This window comes from Zootoca vivipara, chromosome 8 (assembly GCF_965207765.1).
Source record: "Zootoca vivipara chromosome 8, rZooViv2.hap1.1, whole genome shotgun sequence".
Lineage (NCBI taxonomy): Eukaryota > Metazoa > Chordata > Lepidosauria > Squamata > Lacertidae > Zootoca > Zootoca vivipara.
Window position 1 is genome coordinate 658,187 of NC_142591.1, and position 16,972 is coordinate 675,158.

The 16,972-nt window shown below is 44.1% G+C and overlaps 1 protein-coding gene across 8 annotated transcripts in view; it reads right to left on the reverse strand.

Annotated features, from left to right (window-relative positions):
• The window catches only part of ELF1 (E74 like ETS transcription factor 1), a 65,553-nt gene that overhangs the window by 9,462 nt on the left and 39,119 nt on the right, over positions 1-16,972 (reverse strand). For 7 of the 8 annotated variants that reach the window (XM_035101316.3, XM_035101317.3, XM_088674935.1 and 4 more), the window contains 3 exons: positions 3,501-3,675; positions 2,272-2,379; positions 1,030-1,191 (listed from right to left, as the gene is read on the reverse strand). In XM_035101316.3, the coding sequence (XP_034957207.1) occupies positions 1,030-1,191; positions 2,272-2,379; positions 3,501-3,675 (445 nt within the window). Of the gene's footprint in view, positions 1-1,029; positions 1,192-2,271; positions 2,380-3,500; positions 3,676-11,984; positions 12,774-16,972 lie in introns of those variants that run through there. The other variant, XM_035101322.3, reaches the window with a different exon arrangement.

A 16,972-nucleotide genomic window follows, 5' to 3' on the forward strand; every position in this document is an offset into this window, starting at 1 on the left:
CATGGTCATGTGCCAAGATGTCCCCAGTTCCCATCTCATGTAAACAAGGAGGTACTTGCCCCCCCCCCCCGCCCCATTTCTGATATGAATGCTAAGCATTATTACACAATGGCCACATTTGCACAACACAATCCTGGCTGGCCTGGAAGTCATTAATCATGGTTCCCAGTACACATGTAACAGTCAACTGTGACTTCCTGATCTGATTTTCTCACTTGCCTGAAGGGAGAAGTGAAATGGAAGCAAATAAGTTCATGTGACTGTACAAAACGAGCACATGTCATGTCGTTTATTAAACGACTTGACCATGTGATTATTGTATAATTATTATCCATTTATATTATATGTATATCTAAACATATACATGGGAGGAATTCACGTCACACAAGCATTTTGGCTGGCACACAGTTCTGTGCAGAGCAAGTGGAGAAACCCCATTGCATAGCTGCCAAGTTTTCCCTTTTCTCGCGAGGAAGCCTATTCAGCATAAGGGAAAATCCCTTTAAAAAAGGGATAACTTGGCAGCTATGCCATTGGGCAACCACAGGCGGGACTTATGCAGGGCTTCCACTGATGCAACTCATTACAGTGGGACCTCGACTTACAAATTTAATCTGTTCCGAATGCACACTCGCAGGTCGAAAACTTCGTAAGTCGAGTTTCCCATAGGAAAAGCGGTTTCCCATAGGAAAACATTGGAAACGGAAAAATTCGTAAGTCTCTGCATTTTAAATCAGAGTTTTAGCTTTGCATAATTGAAGTAGGCTGAACATACTGCAGACCTATAGCTTCTACTCTGAAAATACCCAAGAATCAGAGTAGGTAGGTACTGAATTTAAACAGTTCAGTTCATGGTGTCTCTATCTTAAAATAATCAAATATTTCTTTTTGTAATATAAAACAGCATCAAACACATCTACTTAGCTAAGAGATGTGATCATTCTGCTTTACTGATGGGCCACTAGGCTAATTTGGATATTATAAACACGCACACACTTCTTCCATTTGCACATCATCTCATTTCCTTACCTTTTCTCTTCTTCGGTTGCTCCAGTGCTAGAGCGCTTGGTGATTCAGCAAATGCCTCTTGGATCTGGTGAACCTCCATCACCTCTGGAATCCCATCTAGTGTGACTGACACATTAGTAATAGGACCAAGGTCAACATCCTCCTCCATCCCAAACCCATGGGCTGCAGAAAAACAACAAATAAGTCAATGAACACTTTAATGCTTTTGGAAAAGTTTCTAGCAATAAGGTTACAAAAAAGTCAAGGTTCTGTAAGAACAAAAGCTGACTTTTGAATTTCAATCACTTTAACAGAATAACCAATAAAATGCTAGTGTATCTTGACACATGTTAATTTGAATCTACTTAATGTAGGTTACCTATTTCTCTTGACTAATCAAGGGACCTACTTAATTACAACCTTGCAGGCCTGTTAAGAAGGTGATACTGGATAACGCCATGTGTGCTGCCTTACCCTCTCGGAAGGAAGGGCAAGATATATACTGAATAAAAAAATGAATACATCAGCTCGTCCCAGAAGTGACTTAACCAAAAGTGAACAAAAAAGAGAGAGGTCTTATAGTAGCTCCAAATCTGAAGCTACTGAAACTGATTAATGTGAACATCAAAACAATGTTTTAAAAAAATCAGTGATAAATTTAAAATTTAAGTTGTAAAGAGAACATGGAAAGAGAATGACACTTGTGTGGACATTAAATATTTGTGCCTGATCCAGGCAACGTTTTTACAGGTTTCATTAATGCCAATGGAAAGTTAGGTACAGGCTTAAATCTTTCCAAGACCAATTAGACTCAAAAGCAACTTCTGTGAAATCATGTTCCTTCTTTAAATAAAGGGAAGAAGATCTACTAATACTACTCCTTTAAACTAAAAGCTTTTCATTAACCCTTCCATTTCCTAAAATTGGGAGATTAGGACTAATTGAAAGGGTTGTTAATGATATTTTTTTAATACAGTAGTCTTATTTTCTTCCCTAGCCTGCCCTACAGTGCAATGGCTAAGCTACCAAGTAAACCCACTAGAGAGCTCAAGCCTTCTCTCCTGCAAAATCTAACACAGCTGCATAGTTTGGGGACAAAAGACACTTTGCACGGATGTATTCCTGTCAGTACCAACATGAGTCTGACCAAACTGCGGGAGGCAGTGGAAGACAGGAGTGCCTGGTGTGCTCTGGTCCATGGGGTCACAAAGAGTCGGACACGACTAAACGACTAAACAACAACAACATTCCTGTCAGACTCACTTGATCTCTTCTCATCCAGCATTGGGCCAGGAGAATCCATATTAAGAAGAGCTTCAGCAGCTTCAATGGTTTGCATTGTTTCATCTCCATTCTGACAAGAGGCTTCAACTGCAGATAAGAGGGATAATTATGCAAAAGACTAGCATGTGGGATGAGGTGAAAACATTCTTTGATTTGGGTTTCATGCCATATATGGGATCTTGGGACATGACTACAAAACCCAAGAAGAGAAAATATTCATGATAGTGAATCCATAACGGCATTTCCTGCTTTCAGCCACTCCTGTAAAAAAATTTCTCAGGCCTTGCACATTTCCCACTTTTGTTATGCATAAATTTAATGTCTCCCATGGTGTCAGGGATCCTGCTGGGGAGGAATGGTGGGAGTCTCCCACTCCAGAATCCTGAATCCTCCCAGGAGCAGTTCGTTTTGTTCTGCTTATCTACTGCCAAAGTGGGGGAAGGAAGCAGAGTCCCTGAGCTCTTGAATTATCAGCTATGTCAAGAAACAGCACCAAAAAGATTGACAAGTGAGGTGCTGTGTCTGTAGATTTCAGCTAATAATGAAGTAGAAGCAAAGCTCCCACAATAGTGTATCAAGGAAAAACAAGATGGATGGAAAAACAACGTGTTGGTTCCAACATATTTTTTTACTACCTCTGTACCTCAAAAGGCCTTATGGTTCTGTCTAACCATAAGGTTAGACATTATTATCAGTCAGCAAACCACAATCCGTAGTTTGAAGTATGCTAGAAAATGATGGTTTGGTGTGATATCTGAATTGATAAATCATAGTTACAACTGTTGATCTGCCTCAAGATTCTGTACAGCACAGTAATGAGATGAACTGTTGAAGGCGAGTACAGAAAGGATGAAAATAAAAGCAGATAAGCCATGGGTTTGCCTGTTCATTAGGAAGCTCAAACTATGGTTTGGTGTGATAATTCAACTGAGCTGGTTCAGACAATCATAACTTGGCTTATTAAGCCAATATATGCACAAGCTTTTTTCTGAGCACAGAGCCACTTCATGTGAGCTGAAGTGAAATCAGGAAGCCTCCAATTAACCATAGTTTCCCATTTCATTTCAGCTAGTAACCATGGTTTTCCAACTTGGACCAATCATGAAACCATGGTTAATTGGAAGATTCCTGGTTTAACAGGTCAAAAGGCATGGACATATCTGAGCCACTGTGTCCTTAAGTGACAATGAAAAAAAATGCTCACAAACCTGTAAGGGTGATATCATCATCTTCTATAATTTCTTCTTCTGCAACATCCAGCGAGTTCTCTGTTATCATGTCGCTGGGTTCAGCAACACAGGACAAACCAGAGTAAGTGTTCAGGAGATCTGCACTGGGTACATGTTCCACAATGACAGCAGGAAAGATTGATGGATCACCCAGCTGTTAGAAGAAGGGGCAAGACAAAAACAAAACATTACTTTATCAGCAAACAGTGGGAAAAATTAGACAAAATGCCGCAACACATATTGGCAAACGTGTTATCTGTCTCAACTTCATGAGTCAGCTGGAGCAATAAATTGCCTTGTAAGCATATCTTGCAATGTGTCTGCTGTAGCTCGAGGCATACTAGAATCCTGCTCTTTGGCACAGGCATTGTGCATTTCTGGGGTAGCCAATGTGGTGTCCTACAGAGTGCGGGTGGTGCTGTAGGACGCGGGTGGCACTGTGGGTTAAAGCACAGAGCCTAGGGCTTGCTGGTCAGAAGGTTGGAGGTTCAAATCCCCGTGATGGGGTGAGCTCCCACTGCTCAGTCCCTGCTCCTGCCAACCTAGCAGTTCAAAAGCATGCCAGTGCAAGTAGATAAATAGGTACCGCTCTGTTGGGAAGGTAAACGGCATTTCCGTGCGCTGCTCTGGTTCGCCAGAAGCCGCTTAGTCACGCTGGCCACATGACCCGGAAGCTGTACATCGGCTCCCTTGGCCAGTAAAGCAAGATTAGCGCCGCAACCCCAGAGTCGTCCACGACTGGACCTAACGGTCGGGGTTCCTTTACATTTACAGAGAATTTTAGGGAAGAATTCTCATCATCACTGACCACTGGGTGTGCTAGCTGGGAATGATGGAAGTTGAAATCCAACACCTTCTGACGGGCACTGTGTAGGCTACCCCTGTCAAGATCATCTGATGAGTTGGGACCCACTAGTGGGACCCAGTGATCCATCATGGGGTGCAACAGGACACTAACCGTTTACATCTGCATAGTAGCAAAGTGTTCCTTAAAAATGTTGGGCTAAAGTCATTTCCAGATAGAAAAGCTTGAAGACTATATTCTACATAATATCTGGGTCTTTTCCCACTCCATGAGAGCTGGTGAAGCATAGTGATTAAGAGCATGAGTTGAGGTCTGGAAGTTCCCCATGAATATGTCACCTCAGCCGTGAACTGATCAGGTGCCTTTAAAGAAAGTAAGTCTCAATCCGTAGTACAAGGACATTCATTCATTTATTTATAAACATTTTTATTCATCCTTCAACATAAGGTCCCAGGGTATGTTACAACAATAGAGCAAACAATTATAAAATCAAATAAAACCATTACAATTATAAAACACATACAACTGTTTTTACTGGAACAGATCCATATTGTCAGAGGTGTCTGTGGCTACTCTTGAGTAAAGACGCTCCACTCTGTCTTGTCTTTCAGAGTTTTATTGTGCATATTATTTACAGTGCAAAGATATCAGTAAACATGACTGCCTAGTCCGTGTCAGAATCCCGCAATGGCTTCTTCCAGGTTCTTGCCCAGCATAAAAGCCTAGGCACCCCAAAGCGCCGCCCCCTGGCCCTACGGGTGGGTGCGCGCCTCAATTCGGGCATCAGAGGGAACAGTCTCCTTTCTGGTGGCCCTGTGTCCGACATCTCTCCAGACTCCTGCTCCCCTGGCCCTCTCTCAGGCGCTGGGGCTCCAATACCTGAAAGAGCCCTCTCTCCTCCCCGCTCACTTCCTCATTCCTTTCTCCTGACTCGCTGCTCCTGCTGACGCTGCGTGAGGAGCTTGTCAGGATGACAGGGAGCGGCTCTCTGTAGGGCGTCCCCCTGACACACATGATACTGTTATAGCTGCAAGGATTTTTGCATGTTATGGCTTAATTGTTAAAGTTATTTTGTTTGTTTGTTAAAAACAAAACTGGCTACCAATTCAGACTTGCGGCAAATGTCAAAATCACAAAAGTTAGTTAATATGTGTGCAGTATACCCAATCTGAAGCACTTTCCAATTTTACTCTTGAGTCTTTTCCTCTTCTCTATTGGCACATCTGGATATTATGGCTCGAGTCCTTCCCACTCCTTCCTCTCAGCTTGCCTTCTCCACAAAGCAATTCCCTTTCTCAGAGATCATCTCCATGGAAGGTAGCAAGTGGGTTATTGGCATACTCCTTCATGATCTGAAGGGGTTAGGTCAAGAATGGAAAAGGACTCCTCCAAATCCATCTCCTCCTGTCTCTTCCTCCTCTGGAAGGTGGCAGGATCATTTTGTGCACTCTACCTTTCACAGCCACCTTGGTGTATTCTGAGGATGGCAAATGCTTCCCATGCTCCTCTGGCCCAGAATTGATGTCCAAGGTGAGAGCATGGAATAATAATAATAATAATAATAATAATAATAATAATAATAATAATAATAATATATTATTTATACCCTGCTCATCTGGCTGGGTTTCCCCAGCCACTCTGGGCGGCTTCCAACAGAAAAATAAAATACAGAAATCTATTAAACATTAAAAGCCTCCCTAAACGGGGCTGCCTTCAGATGTCTTCTAAAAGTCTAGTAGTTGTTGTTCTCTTTGACATCAGATGGGAGGGCATTCTACAGGGCGGGCGCCACTACCGAGAAGGCCCTCTGCCTGGTTCCCTGCAACTTGGCTTCTCGCAACGAGGGAACCGAAAGAAGGCCCTTGGTGCTGGACCTCAGTGTCCGGGCAGAATGATGGGGGTGGAGACACTCCTTCAGGTATACTGGACCAAGGCCATTAAGGGCTTTAAAGGCCAGCACCAACACTTTGAATTGTGCTCAGAAACAAACTGGGACCTATTGTAGATCTTTCAAGACCAGTGTTATGTGGTCTCGGCGGCCGCTCCCAGTCACCAGTCTAGCTGCCGCATTCTGGATTAGTTGTAGTTTGGTGTGATAATCCTGTCCCCCACAAACAGTACTTATCGGTAGTGGCATCTGCCCTGTGGAATGCCCTCCCATCAGATGTCAAAAAGAAAAACAACTACCAGACTTTTAGAGGACATCTGAAGGCAGCCATGTTTAGGGAAGCTTTTAATCTTTAAGAAATTAGTGTATTTTAATATTTCTGTTGGAAGCCGCCCAGAGTGGCTGGGGAAACCCAGCCAGATGGGCAGGCTATAAATAATAATAAATTAACAGTGCCCCCAGCTCCCAACCCCTGTAGATGGTCCAGAAGGATGTTATGGTTGATGGTGTTAAAAGCCGCTGAGAGATCCAGCAGGACTAGGAAACAGCTCTCACCTTTGTCCCTAGCCCACTGGAGATCATTGAGCAGTGCGACCAGGGCAGTTTCAGTCCCATGATGAGGCCTGAATCCCGACTGGAAGGGATCCAAATGGTCCGCTTCTTCCAGGCGTGCCTGGAGTTGTTCAGCAACCACTCGCTCAATCACCTTGCCCAAGAATGGAAGATTTGAGCAGCTCCAACAACACAGCATGGTTTGTGACAGTCCTACTTCTGTGCATCACATTCCTCCAGGAGTTAGTCTCTTTCAATAGGCGATCTTCCTCCTCTCTAGAGCCATCTCACCTCTGTACTGTCCCATCACAGTCCAACTCAGCTCTACTGAGAAACACTGCATCTTGTCCTGTCGCTCGAAGTGTGTCTAGGTGAGCTTCAAGTTGCTGGACCTTCTCTTAAAGCAAGGCAATCAACTTACACTTGCTACAAATTTACTTTCGCATGTTCTCCGGCAGAAAGATCAACATGGCACAGGTCATGGCAGTAGCTCCCTTGCCCTCTATGTCTCTTGGTCCTATGCACACTGTGAGAAAGGACTCCAGGCCTCCCCGTCAAACTGCCCTCGCAAATGCCCATCTGTGAGTTCTGATCACAAGTTCTTGGTTGTGAGCTCCCAGAAGCTGCAATGTGCCAAGTGCGCTGCTGGCTACTAACTCCTCCCTAAGGTTTACTCCAAGTATAACACAGCTAGATATCTGCCTATGTGTATGATTTAAATGCTTTTGGAATTCAATCATTTAGCACAGAGACCATTTCAACAGAGTTGTATAAAAAGAGGCAGTATAAAATTGTGATAGGAGTAATTTAACATCTTTCATAGAGAGCTGTGACCATCCATTAGCTAGTAAGTTCACATGTAGGCATTAGTTCCTCTTCTAGGAGTGTCCCACAGATGTCTCTATTCTTCCTTAGATTCTATTATATTAGCTCAGCTCAGTGCAACTGGACCATTCACCTTGTGGAGCCAAGAGGGGAGTGGGCGATACTCTTGCAGGTGTGCTGGGCTTGAGGTACTTGGGGCTGGTGACCAACGTTGGCCAAAAAATATGCAAACCATTTGTTGCATTTGTAATACTTAGCATATGAAGAGGCTTTTAGAATACAGTTCTGAATTTAGACTCTTCTTTATCTTAGGCAACTTCCTCTTCTGCTGTTGCAAACATTTCCTTTTTTAAAGGAGAAGTTACAAATGAGATATTTACTATATGAAGAAACTTTTAGAATACAACTATGTATTTGCACTTTCCATGCTTTTTCCAGTTTAGGCAATCCCTACTGTTGTAAAAATCTGTTCTTACAGAAGTCAGGAATTATCTGTTACTGACAGTGCAAGCCTATACATCTACTCAAATGTAAGCACCATTCAGTTCAATTAGTGTTACTCCCAAGTAAGTGTGCACAGGATTACAGTTTAAGAGCACCATCAATTTTCGGTTGTAGCGTGGGGAGGTTCAGGCAGGGAAAAGCCAAAATTTATAAGGCAAAATTCCTGGCAATGTTCCCCAGTGGGTTCTGGGGTGTTCACTGCATCCCACTATGCCACTTAAGCCCGTGTCTGCCGACTTGAAAGGCAAAGTGGGTACAACCTGGCATGATTTGTGACTGGTTCCTCATTCATTTGGAATATTGGCATTAATCATGAGGCGCTCACACTCCTGGTCCGGTCCAAAAGTGATTTTAAATAAAGTCCATTCAGCTTTGGTCGAGGGGGGAGGGCATAATAAAACCTTGTTAAATTCCTTATTGAGCATAAATCAAAAGCCTCCCCCTTCTTTTCCTCGGTGACAGATAGAATAACAAAGCCATGGCTACACAAAGACTGGAAAAAGGAAGATAATTAACTCTCCCAACACCATCAATTTTCCAGAGACTAAATATATTCAGCAATGACTGCAGACTATTTTTTTTTCATTTTAACTGACATTTAATAGGTGTGCTGCACTTATTAATTTTTATATGTAACCAATCATGTTGTACTAGACAGAATATGCATTGCTCCAATGCAGCCTTCTTCAACCTGCTGCCCTCCAGATGATGTGGCAGTACAACTCCCACCATCCATGCTGGAAGGTATCAGGTTGGGGAGAGCTGCTCAAATGGGATGCTTTCATTCACTGGGTTATAGGTGCCACTGATGAAAGGCTAATTTGGGACTGAAGTGTACCAAACCCTTGGTGGAATAAATTTATCTCTGCAGATTTGTATGAACGTTTTGTGCTATCCTTATCATCCCTTTTGCAGAGCGGGTGTCTATAATCAGTTTCAATATCAGACTGTCAGCAAAGGTAGGAAGAAATCAGGAGAGAACAACTCAGCACAAAGAAACCACAATAGCTGTAAAGCAAACGTCACCTTCTGTTATAATATATTTTAGTATTGTTCATTTGTAGTCAATGCAAAGCACTGTTAATACCAACCATGGTTTGAAATCACTCAATACAAAATGGTGGCAGCTGGTTTACAAGATTAGAACTGAGAAAGGAATTTCTCCAGAGTTAAATGGAGGGCGTGTACCAAAGCTGGCAAACTATGAGCTGCCAGGTATTGTTCAATTCAGGCATCACTTCAAAATATGACTAAGGAAGCCCAACTCAAGCTTGTGTGATGGCTGAATGGTCAAACCATGGCTTACAATCAGCTGGTAAGCCATTATCAGAAGCTAAAATCAGAACTTAGCTTTTCAAAGCTAACATTTGTGCTAGCTATGGTTTGACATGACATTTGAATTAACAAGCCACAGTTACAGCAATTGCATCTATCTCAGGGGCTGCTTTACCATGGAGATAGATGGGAGGAAATTTATGAAACTGAGAGGGCAGAAAACAAATACCATGAGATGCATCAGTGAGTCGGGATTTGCTTGTTGTACATTTGGAAACTCAAACCATGGATTGGGTTATAAGCTACGGCTGGCCCAAACCCTGCTTTAATGTGTTGTCTGCGCTAAGCCAGTATCACATCTGCACTGGACCTATGGGCAGTGCCAACACAAACTCTCAAACACTGCATCCTAAAATCACAAATGTTTATATTCACAAACCATTGACGCATTAAGCTGTTAGCATGCAAGAGTAAAAACATACATACTAAGAAGATAAAGACACTCAGGGGGAAAAGACCCTCTGTATGGCAGGCAAGAGTGTTGGACAGAAAAGTCATGTCGGAAGAGGGACAAGAATCAAGCTGACTGGATGGGATGGGACACAAGTAGGCAAATGCCTGAGGTGCATGGCAGAGTGAACAAAGGTTAGAGCACAGGAGGGTTTAGGTCTGGAAGACCAGAGGATCTATGAGGAGCATGTATTTTACTATAAGAACTGAGCAGCAGATACCAAATGAACTATAAAGGTAAAGGGACTATATATGCATCTAATTTTAAGTACAGAGTAAGATCAGCTTTACTCACCAGCATCACCATGTGCTAGAAAACAAAAACCTCTGTCATAAAAAGCTACCGTATTTTTCGCTCCATAAGATGCACTTTTTTCCTCCTAAAAAGTAAGAGGAAATGTCTGTGCATCTTATGGAGCGAATGCGTGGTCCCTGGAGCCAAATTGCCCTGGGACGAAAGGCAGGTTGTGTTTTTTTTTTTAAAAGAGCTAAAGGCTAACAAGAGGGAAAGAGAGTGTTGAAAGGAACCCGCTGATTGCAAGAGATCGGGGAGGGAGATAAGGGACACTAGCTCCCTTCCCGACCCACCCAGGCCCCTTGCCCAGGCCTCAATTGTTGTCTGCAGAGGGAGGCTGTTTGTTTCCCCAGCGACATGTGACTGGCTGATTAGATTATCTGTCTGGAAACTGTAGAAATGGCTCCCTTTCCTTTCCCAGAGAAGCTGCAGAACTGTGAGTTGAACCCCATAAAAACAGGATTTTTCCCTTTGCAAGGAAACTCAACAACTTTAAGCTGATTCTAAAAAATGGAGCTTTCCCCCTTTGCAAAAAAGATGCACAACTGTGAGCTGACCCCTCCCCCAAAACGGGGCTTTTTCCCATTTGCAAAAAAAGCTGCACAACTTTGAGCTGATCCTTTAAAAATTGGAGCTTTCCCCCTTTGCAAAAGAAGCTTCCACAAATATTTAATATGGGGAGGGGGAAGCACCTAGGCCTCTAGGAGTTGGCTGCTATGCCTAGGACAATTCAAGAAAGCAAAATATTTTTTTCTTGTTTTCCTCCTCTAAAAACTAGGTGCATCCTATGGAGCGAAAAATAAGGTACTTTGCAAGTTGCAAATGTGGGCTCAGGAGCCTCCACAAGGGAAATATTTTGCTAAGAGGAGCACAGTAAGCAACCAGCCGCTTTAAGACTGGCAGGTATAAGGAGAATCTTGCAAAATATTTCCCTGAACATCTTTCAGTCATGTCACTGATTCCTCTTGCTCACAAACATGAAATGACAAGGAAACATCTAACTGGAACAATTAGGTGCATTTGTTCTTAGTTTTTTTTAGGTAAACATAATGGATGAAAGCCACAACAGTACAGTATCAATGCCATACTAAGGGTGAAAACAAGAAGGCAAAACTATTTAATTTCCATTATTTTTATATTGTTCGTCCTCACTGATTCCAAAATAGGAAATTGGCTGCACCAGGAGCTGAAAAGGTCAGTTTTAGCATTTGCCATGAACAGCAAACTGCACAAGGTTTAGCAGAGATGTAAATTTAAACAGATTAGAAGTCTGTCCAGCAGCCTACACTTCTTCAAAGCAGCCAGGATAAGTACCAGGATAAGGAACACAGTGGTAGCCTTTGTACCTCCTTGCCTCAATCATGTATTCTGCATAGCTCAGGGGGACTGAAACCAGTCTAACTAAGCAGGCTAAGAATGAGATCTCTAACACAAGCTCAGAAAAACGGCCTAAGATGGCGGAGTATCAACATCCTCCCTTCTGACCTCCGTACTTTACTGGTTTGTTTTTAAGTTTTTTTTACTGTTTTATACCGTGTTTGTATTTTATTTTCGTTTTATTCTTATCTACTTAATTTAGCTCAGTTTTAAGTTTTAAGTTTTAGTCATAGGTTTTAAGGAATTAAAGTACAGTAGGGAATTGTTTAAAGTCTTCCTGACCTTCACTTGGGGGAGCGTCTGGGCCTCAGCGGTATTTAAAGAAGAAACCTTTCAAGTTGTGACTGCTCTTATCGTTATCTTCCTGCATGTACTCCCTGCTCTACCATTCTACTATCCAAGCAAATGAACTGAAGTGAGACTTTTACCAACCTGATCTTTACCAAATAAATACCAGTAATGGTGACGACTCGGAGTGGCTGTAAAACCTCAGGCTTTCCTCAGAGTGATCTTGGGTTGCCACCTGTCAACCGTGCCAGGAATCGAGACCGGCACCACCAGCAGCGAAAGGACACACCTGGGAGACGCCCAAGGCACCCTGGTCGAGGGTGCACATCGATCTGGCCGGCCCTTTCCATGGACGGACCTTTATGGTGGTGGTCGATGCTTATTCCAAGTGGCTGGAGGTGGCCCTGATGACATCCACCATGACAGAGGCCATCATCTGGGTGCTGCGGGGCCTGTTCGCGATCCATGGGTGTCCTGATGTCCTCGTCTCCGACAATGGACCGCAATTTACTTCAGGTACATTTGAGTGGTACCTCATGGGGCTGGGCATCCGCCATGCGCTGACGGCACTGTTTCATCCCGCCAGCAATGGTCAGGCGGAGAGAATGGTGCGCTCAGCGAAAGAGGCACTGGCGTGCTTGAACCAAGGGGACTGGCACGAGCGGGTCGTGGAGTACCTGCTCGTGCAGCACATCACCCCTCATGCAGCGACAGGGCGGAGTCCGGCTGAAATGCTGATGGGCCGTCGCCTCAGGTCTCTGCTCGACCGGCTACGCCCAGACTTTGCTGTGGCCGAACCCCCGGGCTGTGCGAACACAACACGGTCTTTTATTCCGGGGAACCGGGTTTTTGCACGGAACTTTGTGGGGGACATTCCTTGGGTACCGGCCACGGTAGTGGGGGTCACTGGGCCTCGCTCGTACCAGGTGGCACTCGAGGATGGATGCTTGTGGCGCCGACACATAGATCAGCTGAGGCGCCGGGCAATACCACAGTGCCCCCAACTGCGGCCTCAGCTCCGGAGCAGACACCAACAGAAGGCGAGGCTCCATCAACACCCCCCCTCACAATCTACAGACTAGGAACTTAGCCAAGCTGCGTCAGAGGTTCAGCTGGACTCTCCAGAGGTTCGGACCTTTGCTGAACCTGACTGGCCGCAGAGTCCACTCGGGGAGGGTCCCACAACAGTAGCGGACCCAGGAGACTTGGGCTCACCGCCACCTTCGGCCACACCGTGGTTTCAGCAGGCAGCGGGCAACCCCCTGGACTCGAATACTGGCCCTCGGCGATCCAACCGGGTCACCAAGCGGCCAGCCTATCTAAAGGACTACGTTCCCTAAAAGATTAAGATTGGTAACTGTAACCACTATGCGTTGTACCCCAAGGGGAACCACTACGAATATTATTGGAACCACCATGCTCTTAACTAATGCCCTCTCTTGGTGGGGAGGGGTGTTATGTATTGAAGTCACTGTATATAGTTTTCCCTCAGGTCCGAGGCAGTTGTTTTAGGAGGGAACTTTAGGATGGAATTTTGAATGATGTTTTGTTACATTGTTTGAGCCAGCCTCTATAAAAGCAGGCTGGCTCAGCACTTCAGTTCAGTTCTGTTCTGACTCAAATAAAGAGCTGTTTGGAGAATCGCTGTGTTGTCTGCTGCTCACCCACAACTTAACAGTAATGGCAGCCAGAGAGAGAGATTTTTTACATGTATCAGAGCATAGTTCTTTTGCTCTCTGCTGCTCTCTTCCAAAGTACTACCTCTTGTCCTTCCAGGGGGAGTCACACCAACAGCAACTAGGCAGAAGCAGCCATCCTCCTGTAGAGGGGAGTGTCCGCCTAGGTGTAAGTCCCTGCGTGAACTTGGGTCAGTCACTATTTCTCCGTCAAACCTACTTCAGAGGATTGTTGAGAGGATGAATTGGAGGGTAACAATGGCAGAATCAGTATGTTGCCCTGATCAACCTGGAGGAAGAACAGGATACAACCAAAGTAAATAATATTCTATTGCAAGTTGGTTTGACAATGGAGTTACTGTCCAAACTAGCAAGTATAATAATAATAATTTATCATTTATACCCCGCCCATCTGGCCCACCATTCCTCACAATACGTTCTGGCTTCATGACTCTCCGGGAGTGGTCCATTGTCATGAAGGGATAGAATAGGATTGTATCTGTGCTTTGAGAAGATATTATCTGATGAGGACAAGAGAACACTTTCAACAATCTCTGTGCCTGCAATAATTCCACCACAGAACTCATAATCTCTAAAATAACAATAAGCCTAAAAACGCAGTGCAAATCACCTCTTTTCAGAGAAAAAATATATAAAGAGAAGAAGTTGTGGAACGATCTGATCTCAGTGGTGGAGCAAATGCTTTGCTTGCAGAAGGCTTGCTATTGCCTGTTATTAGATAGAAGACACTGAGAAAGATCTCTGCCTGAAGCCCTAGAGAGTCACTACTAGTCGGAAGAGATAAAACTGGGGGAGATGGACCAATAGTCTGGCATGGTAAAAGGCTGCTTCCTTGATATTGCTATTGTTGGGAAAATAATGATAAACTAATAAAAAATTATTTGCTATAAGGCTGCTTCCTGTGCTTACAATCTTGTTCTCCTGCCAAAGGATGATGATGATGATGATGAACTATTCTATACCATTAGGTATTTTATAGCACTCGAATTTCTATGTGCTGTACAAAAAACAAAAAAACAAAACCCAATGGGTAGATTTAATATTTATTAGAACTTAATAAATGTTAAGGAGAAATGCCTCTGGGAATGGGAAAGTCTTTGCCAAGCGCCCAAAGTTCAACAGAGAGGTGGCTTGTATCAGCTCAGCTGGAAATTAGTTCCATGGACCTGGGCCCACAATACTGAATGTGTGGCTTCTGCTAGATATGAGCCATGCACCTGAGCCATGGGGTGCCACAAAAAAGAGATCTCAGAGATTGGAATCGGCTGTCCTTAAGGTATCCTGGACCCCCAGTTGTTAAGGGACCTGAAAATTCATGAACCCAATGTTCATGCATCAGGGTTACGTATGGCAAGTAGTCTGTCCTCACCAACCATCTAGCCACGTCATCCTGTCTCAACTGGAGCCTCCAGACCAGACCCAAAGGTACCCTGTTTCCCCGAAAACAAGACATACCCATAAAATATGCCGTAGCAGGATTTGTAAGCATTTGTGCAATATAAGCCATACTCTGAAAATAAGACATAGTGATCAGCGCAGTTATGGAGGGCACCAAGGAAGAGGCGAGGCTGGACGCGCAATAAAAAAATAAGACACCCCCTGAAAATAAGCCATGTTGTGTCTTCTTTAGGAAAAATAAATATAAGACAATGTCTCATTTTCGGGGAAACACGGTAGCCCCGCAGATAATGCATTGCAGTAATCAAGTCCTGAGGTCACGAATGCATGAATCACAGTGGAAGAATGGCAGTTGTTGGTGTTCTAACCACAGCTTGTGAAAGGCACTCCTAGAACTGAGGTTACATAGGGTTACCATTGACAAAGCTGGATCCAGGAGCACAAACTACGAGCCTGCTTTTCTAGAGGGAGTGCAAACCTGTCCAGAATAGGCAACTGGCCAATCTTCCAGACACAAGAATCACTTGCCTTCACTGCCTCAATCAAGCTCCGTTTATTGACCCTCATCCACTCCATCTATTTACACAGTGTTCAGGTCTTTGTACAAAAATGCTTCTAGCTTTAGGCTCTGATCTAAATAAGCTTCAATGTATAAATTAGACACAACAAAGAAGAATTTCACAGGAAAGTGAAATTCTGTAACTCTCCTCAATGCAAACTAATCTGTCCGTAGGACCATGCTACAAACTTGTCTCTACCCAAAACTGAGAACTGATGAAAATGGGTCTCAGCAAGTGAAGGGGTGAGACTATGGTCATGTGCATGTGCACCCCCTCAAACCTTCCACCTGCTTTCTTGCTGCCAGCAGCCCAGTGTGTGCCTGGTAGTGGTTGACACTGGAGGTCCTCATATAGCCTTGGGAATTTGAGGCATTGGCTTGAGTGGTTCCCCTTCTCTCTTTTGGGGCCTACTCAGATGGTAGTTGTATTAACCGGCTGAGCCCCTCCATGGGATTTGTCCTGCACAATCCCACAAGGTTCCATTTGTTTAATGTGTATATGATGCTGCAGTTGGTTTGAAGTGAGATGCCATCTATATCTGCAGATTTGCAATTGGTTTGGCATGGGGAGGCACATCCCCTGAAAGACAAGCATGGAGATTGGCGCTGCCAAGGAGTGTGGTGGAGTCTCCTTCTTTGGAGGTCTTTAAGCAGAGGCTTGACAGCCATCTGTCAGGAATGCTTTGATGGTGTTTCCTGCTTGGCAGGGGGTTGGACTGGATGGCCCTTGTGGTCTCTTCCAACTCTATGATTCTATGATTCTATGATTCTATTGAACTCTGCACTATCTGTGGAGGCACAAGGCGGGATTCATGGCTTAGGACACCTCTCACCAGCTTAAGTTTTTAAAATAAAAAAAATTCCTTCAGTAGCACCTTAAAGACCAACTAAGTTTTTATTTTGGTATGAGCTTTCGTGTGCATGCACACTTCTTCAGATACAGTGATAAACTTAAGTTTTTAAGTTTATCCAGAGAAAAGCAGACTGGACTGTTGTCATGTCTGGCATGGGCTGCCTTTGAAGACAGTACAACAATCAAAACGCAGCTGCCTGGAGGGTGGTTGGGACCAGGTGTGGGGGTCATTATACCAGTTGCAATGGTGAACTATTTGTTTGTGGATCCATTTAAAAGTCCTGCTATTGACCTTTAAAGGCCTAAACAGATTAGGACCAATTTCTCTGAACGGCTCTTGCCCCCTTCCCAGCCTTATGACTGGTCTCAGAGGCTCTACCATTAAGGCCTATTTGACTGACAGACAGCAGATGCAGGGCCTTCACAATGCTGGCCCCAGATCCCTCCCAAGGGTGTACACTTGGCTCCAACTTTATTAGCTTTTGAATGGGCCTTATGGATTTTCAATTTCAATCTGCTTTTAACTAATGTGTTACAGTTAGCCCAAGTACTTCATTGTTTAAACTAGGGTGGATAACCTGAAGTCACCATACACCAGGCATCCTCAAACTTCGGCCCTCCAGAT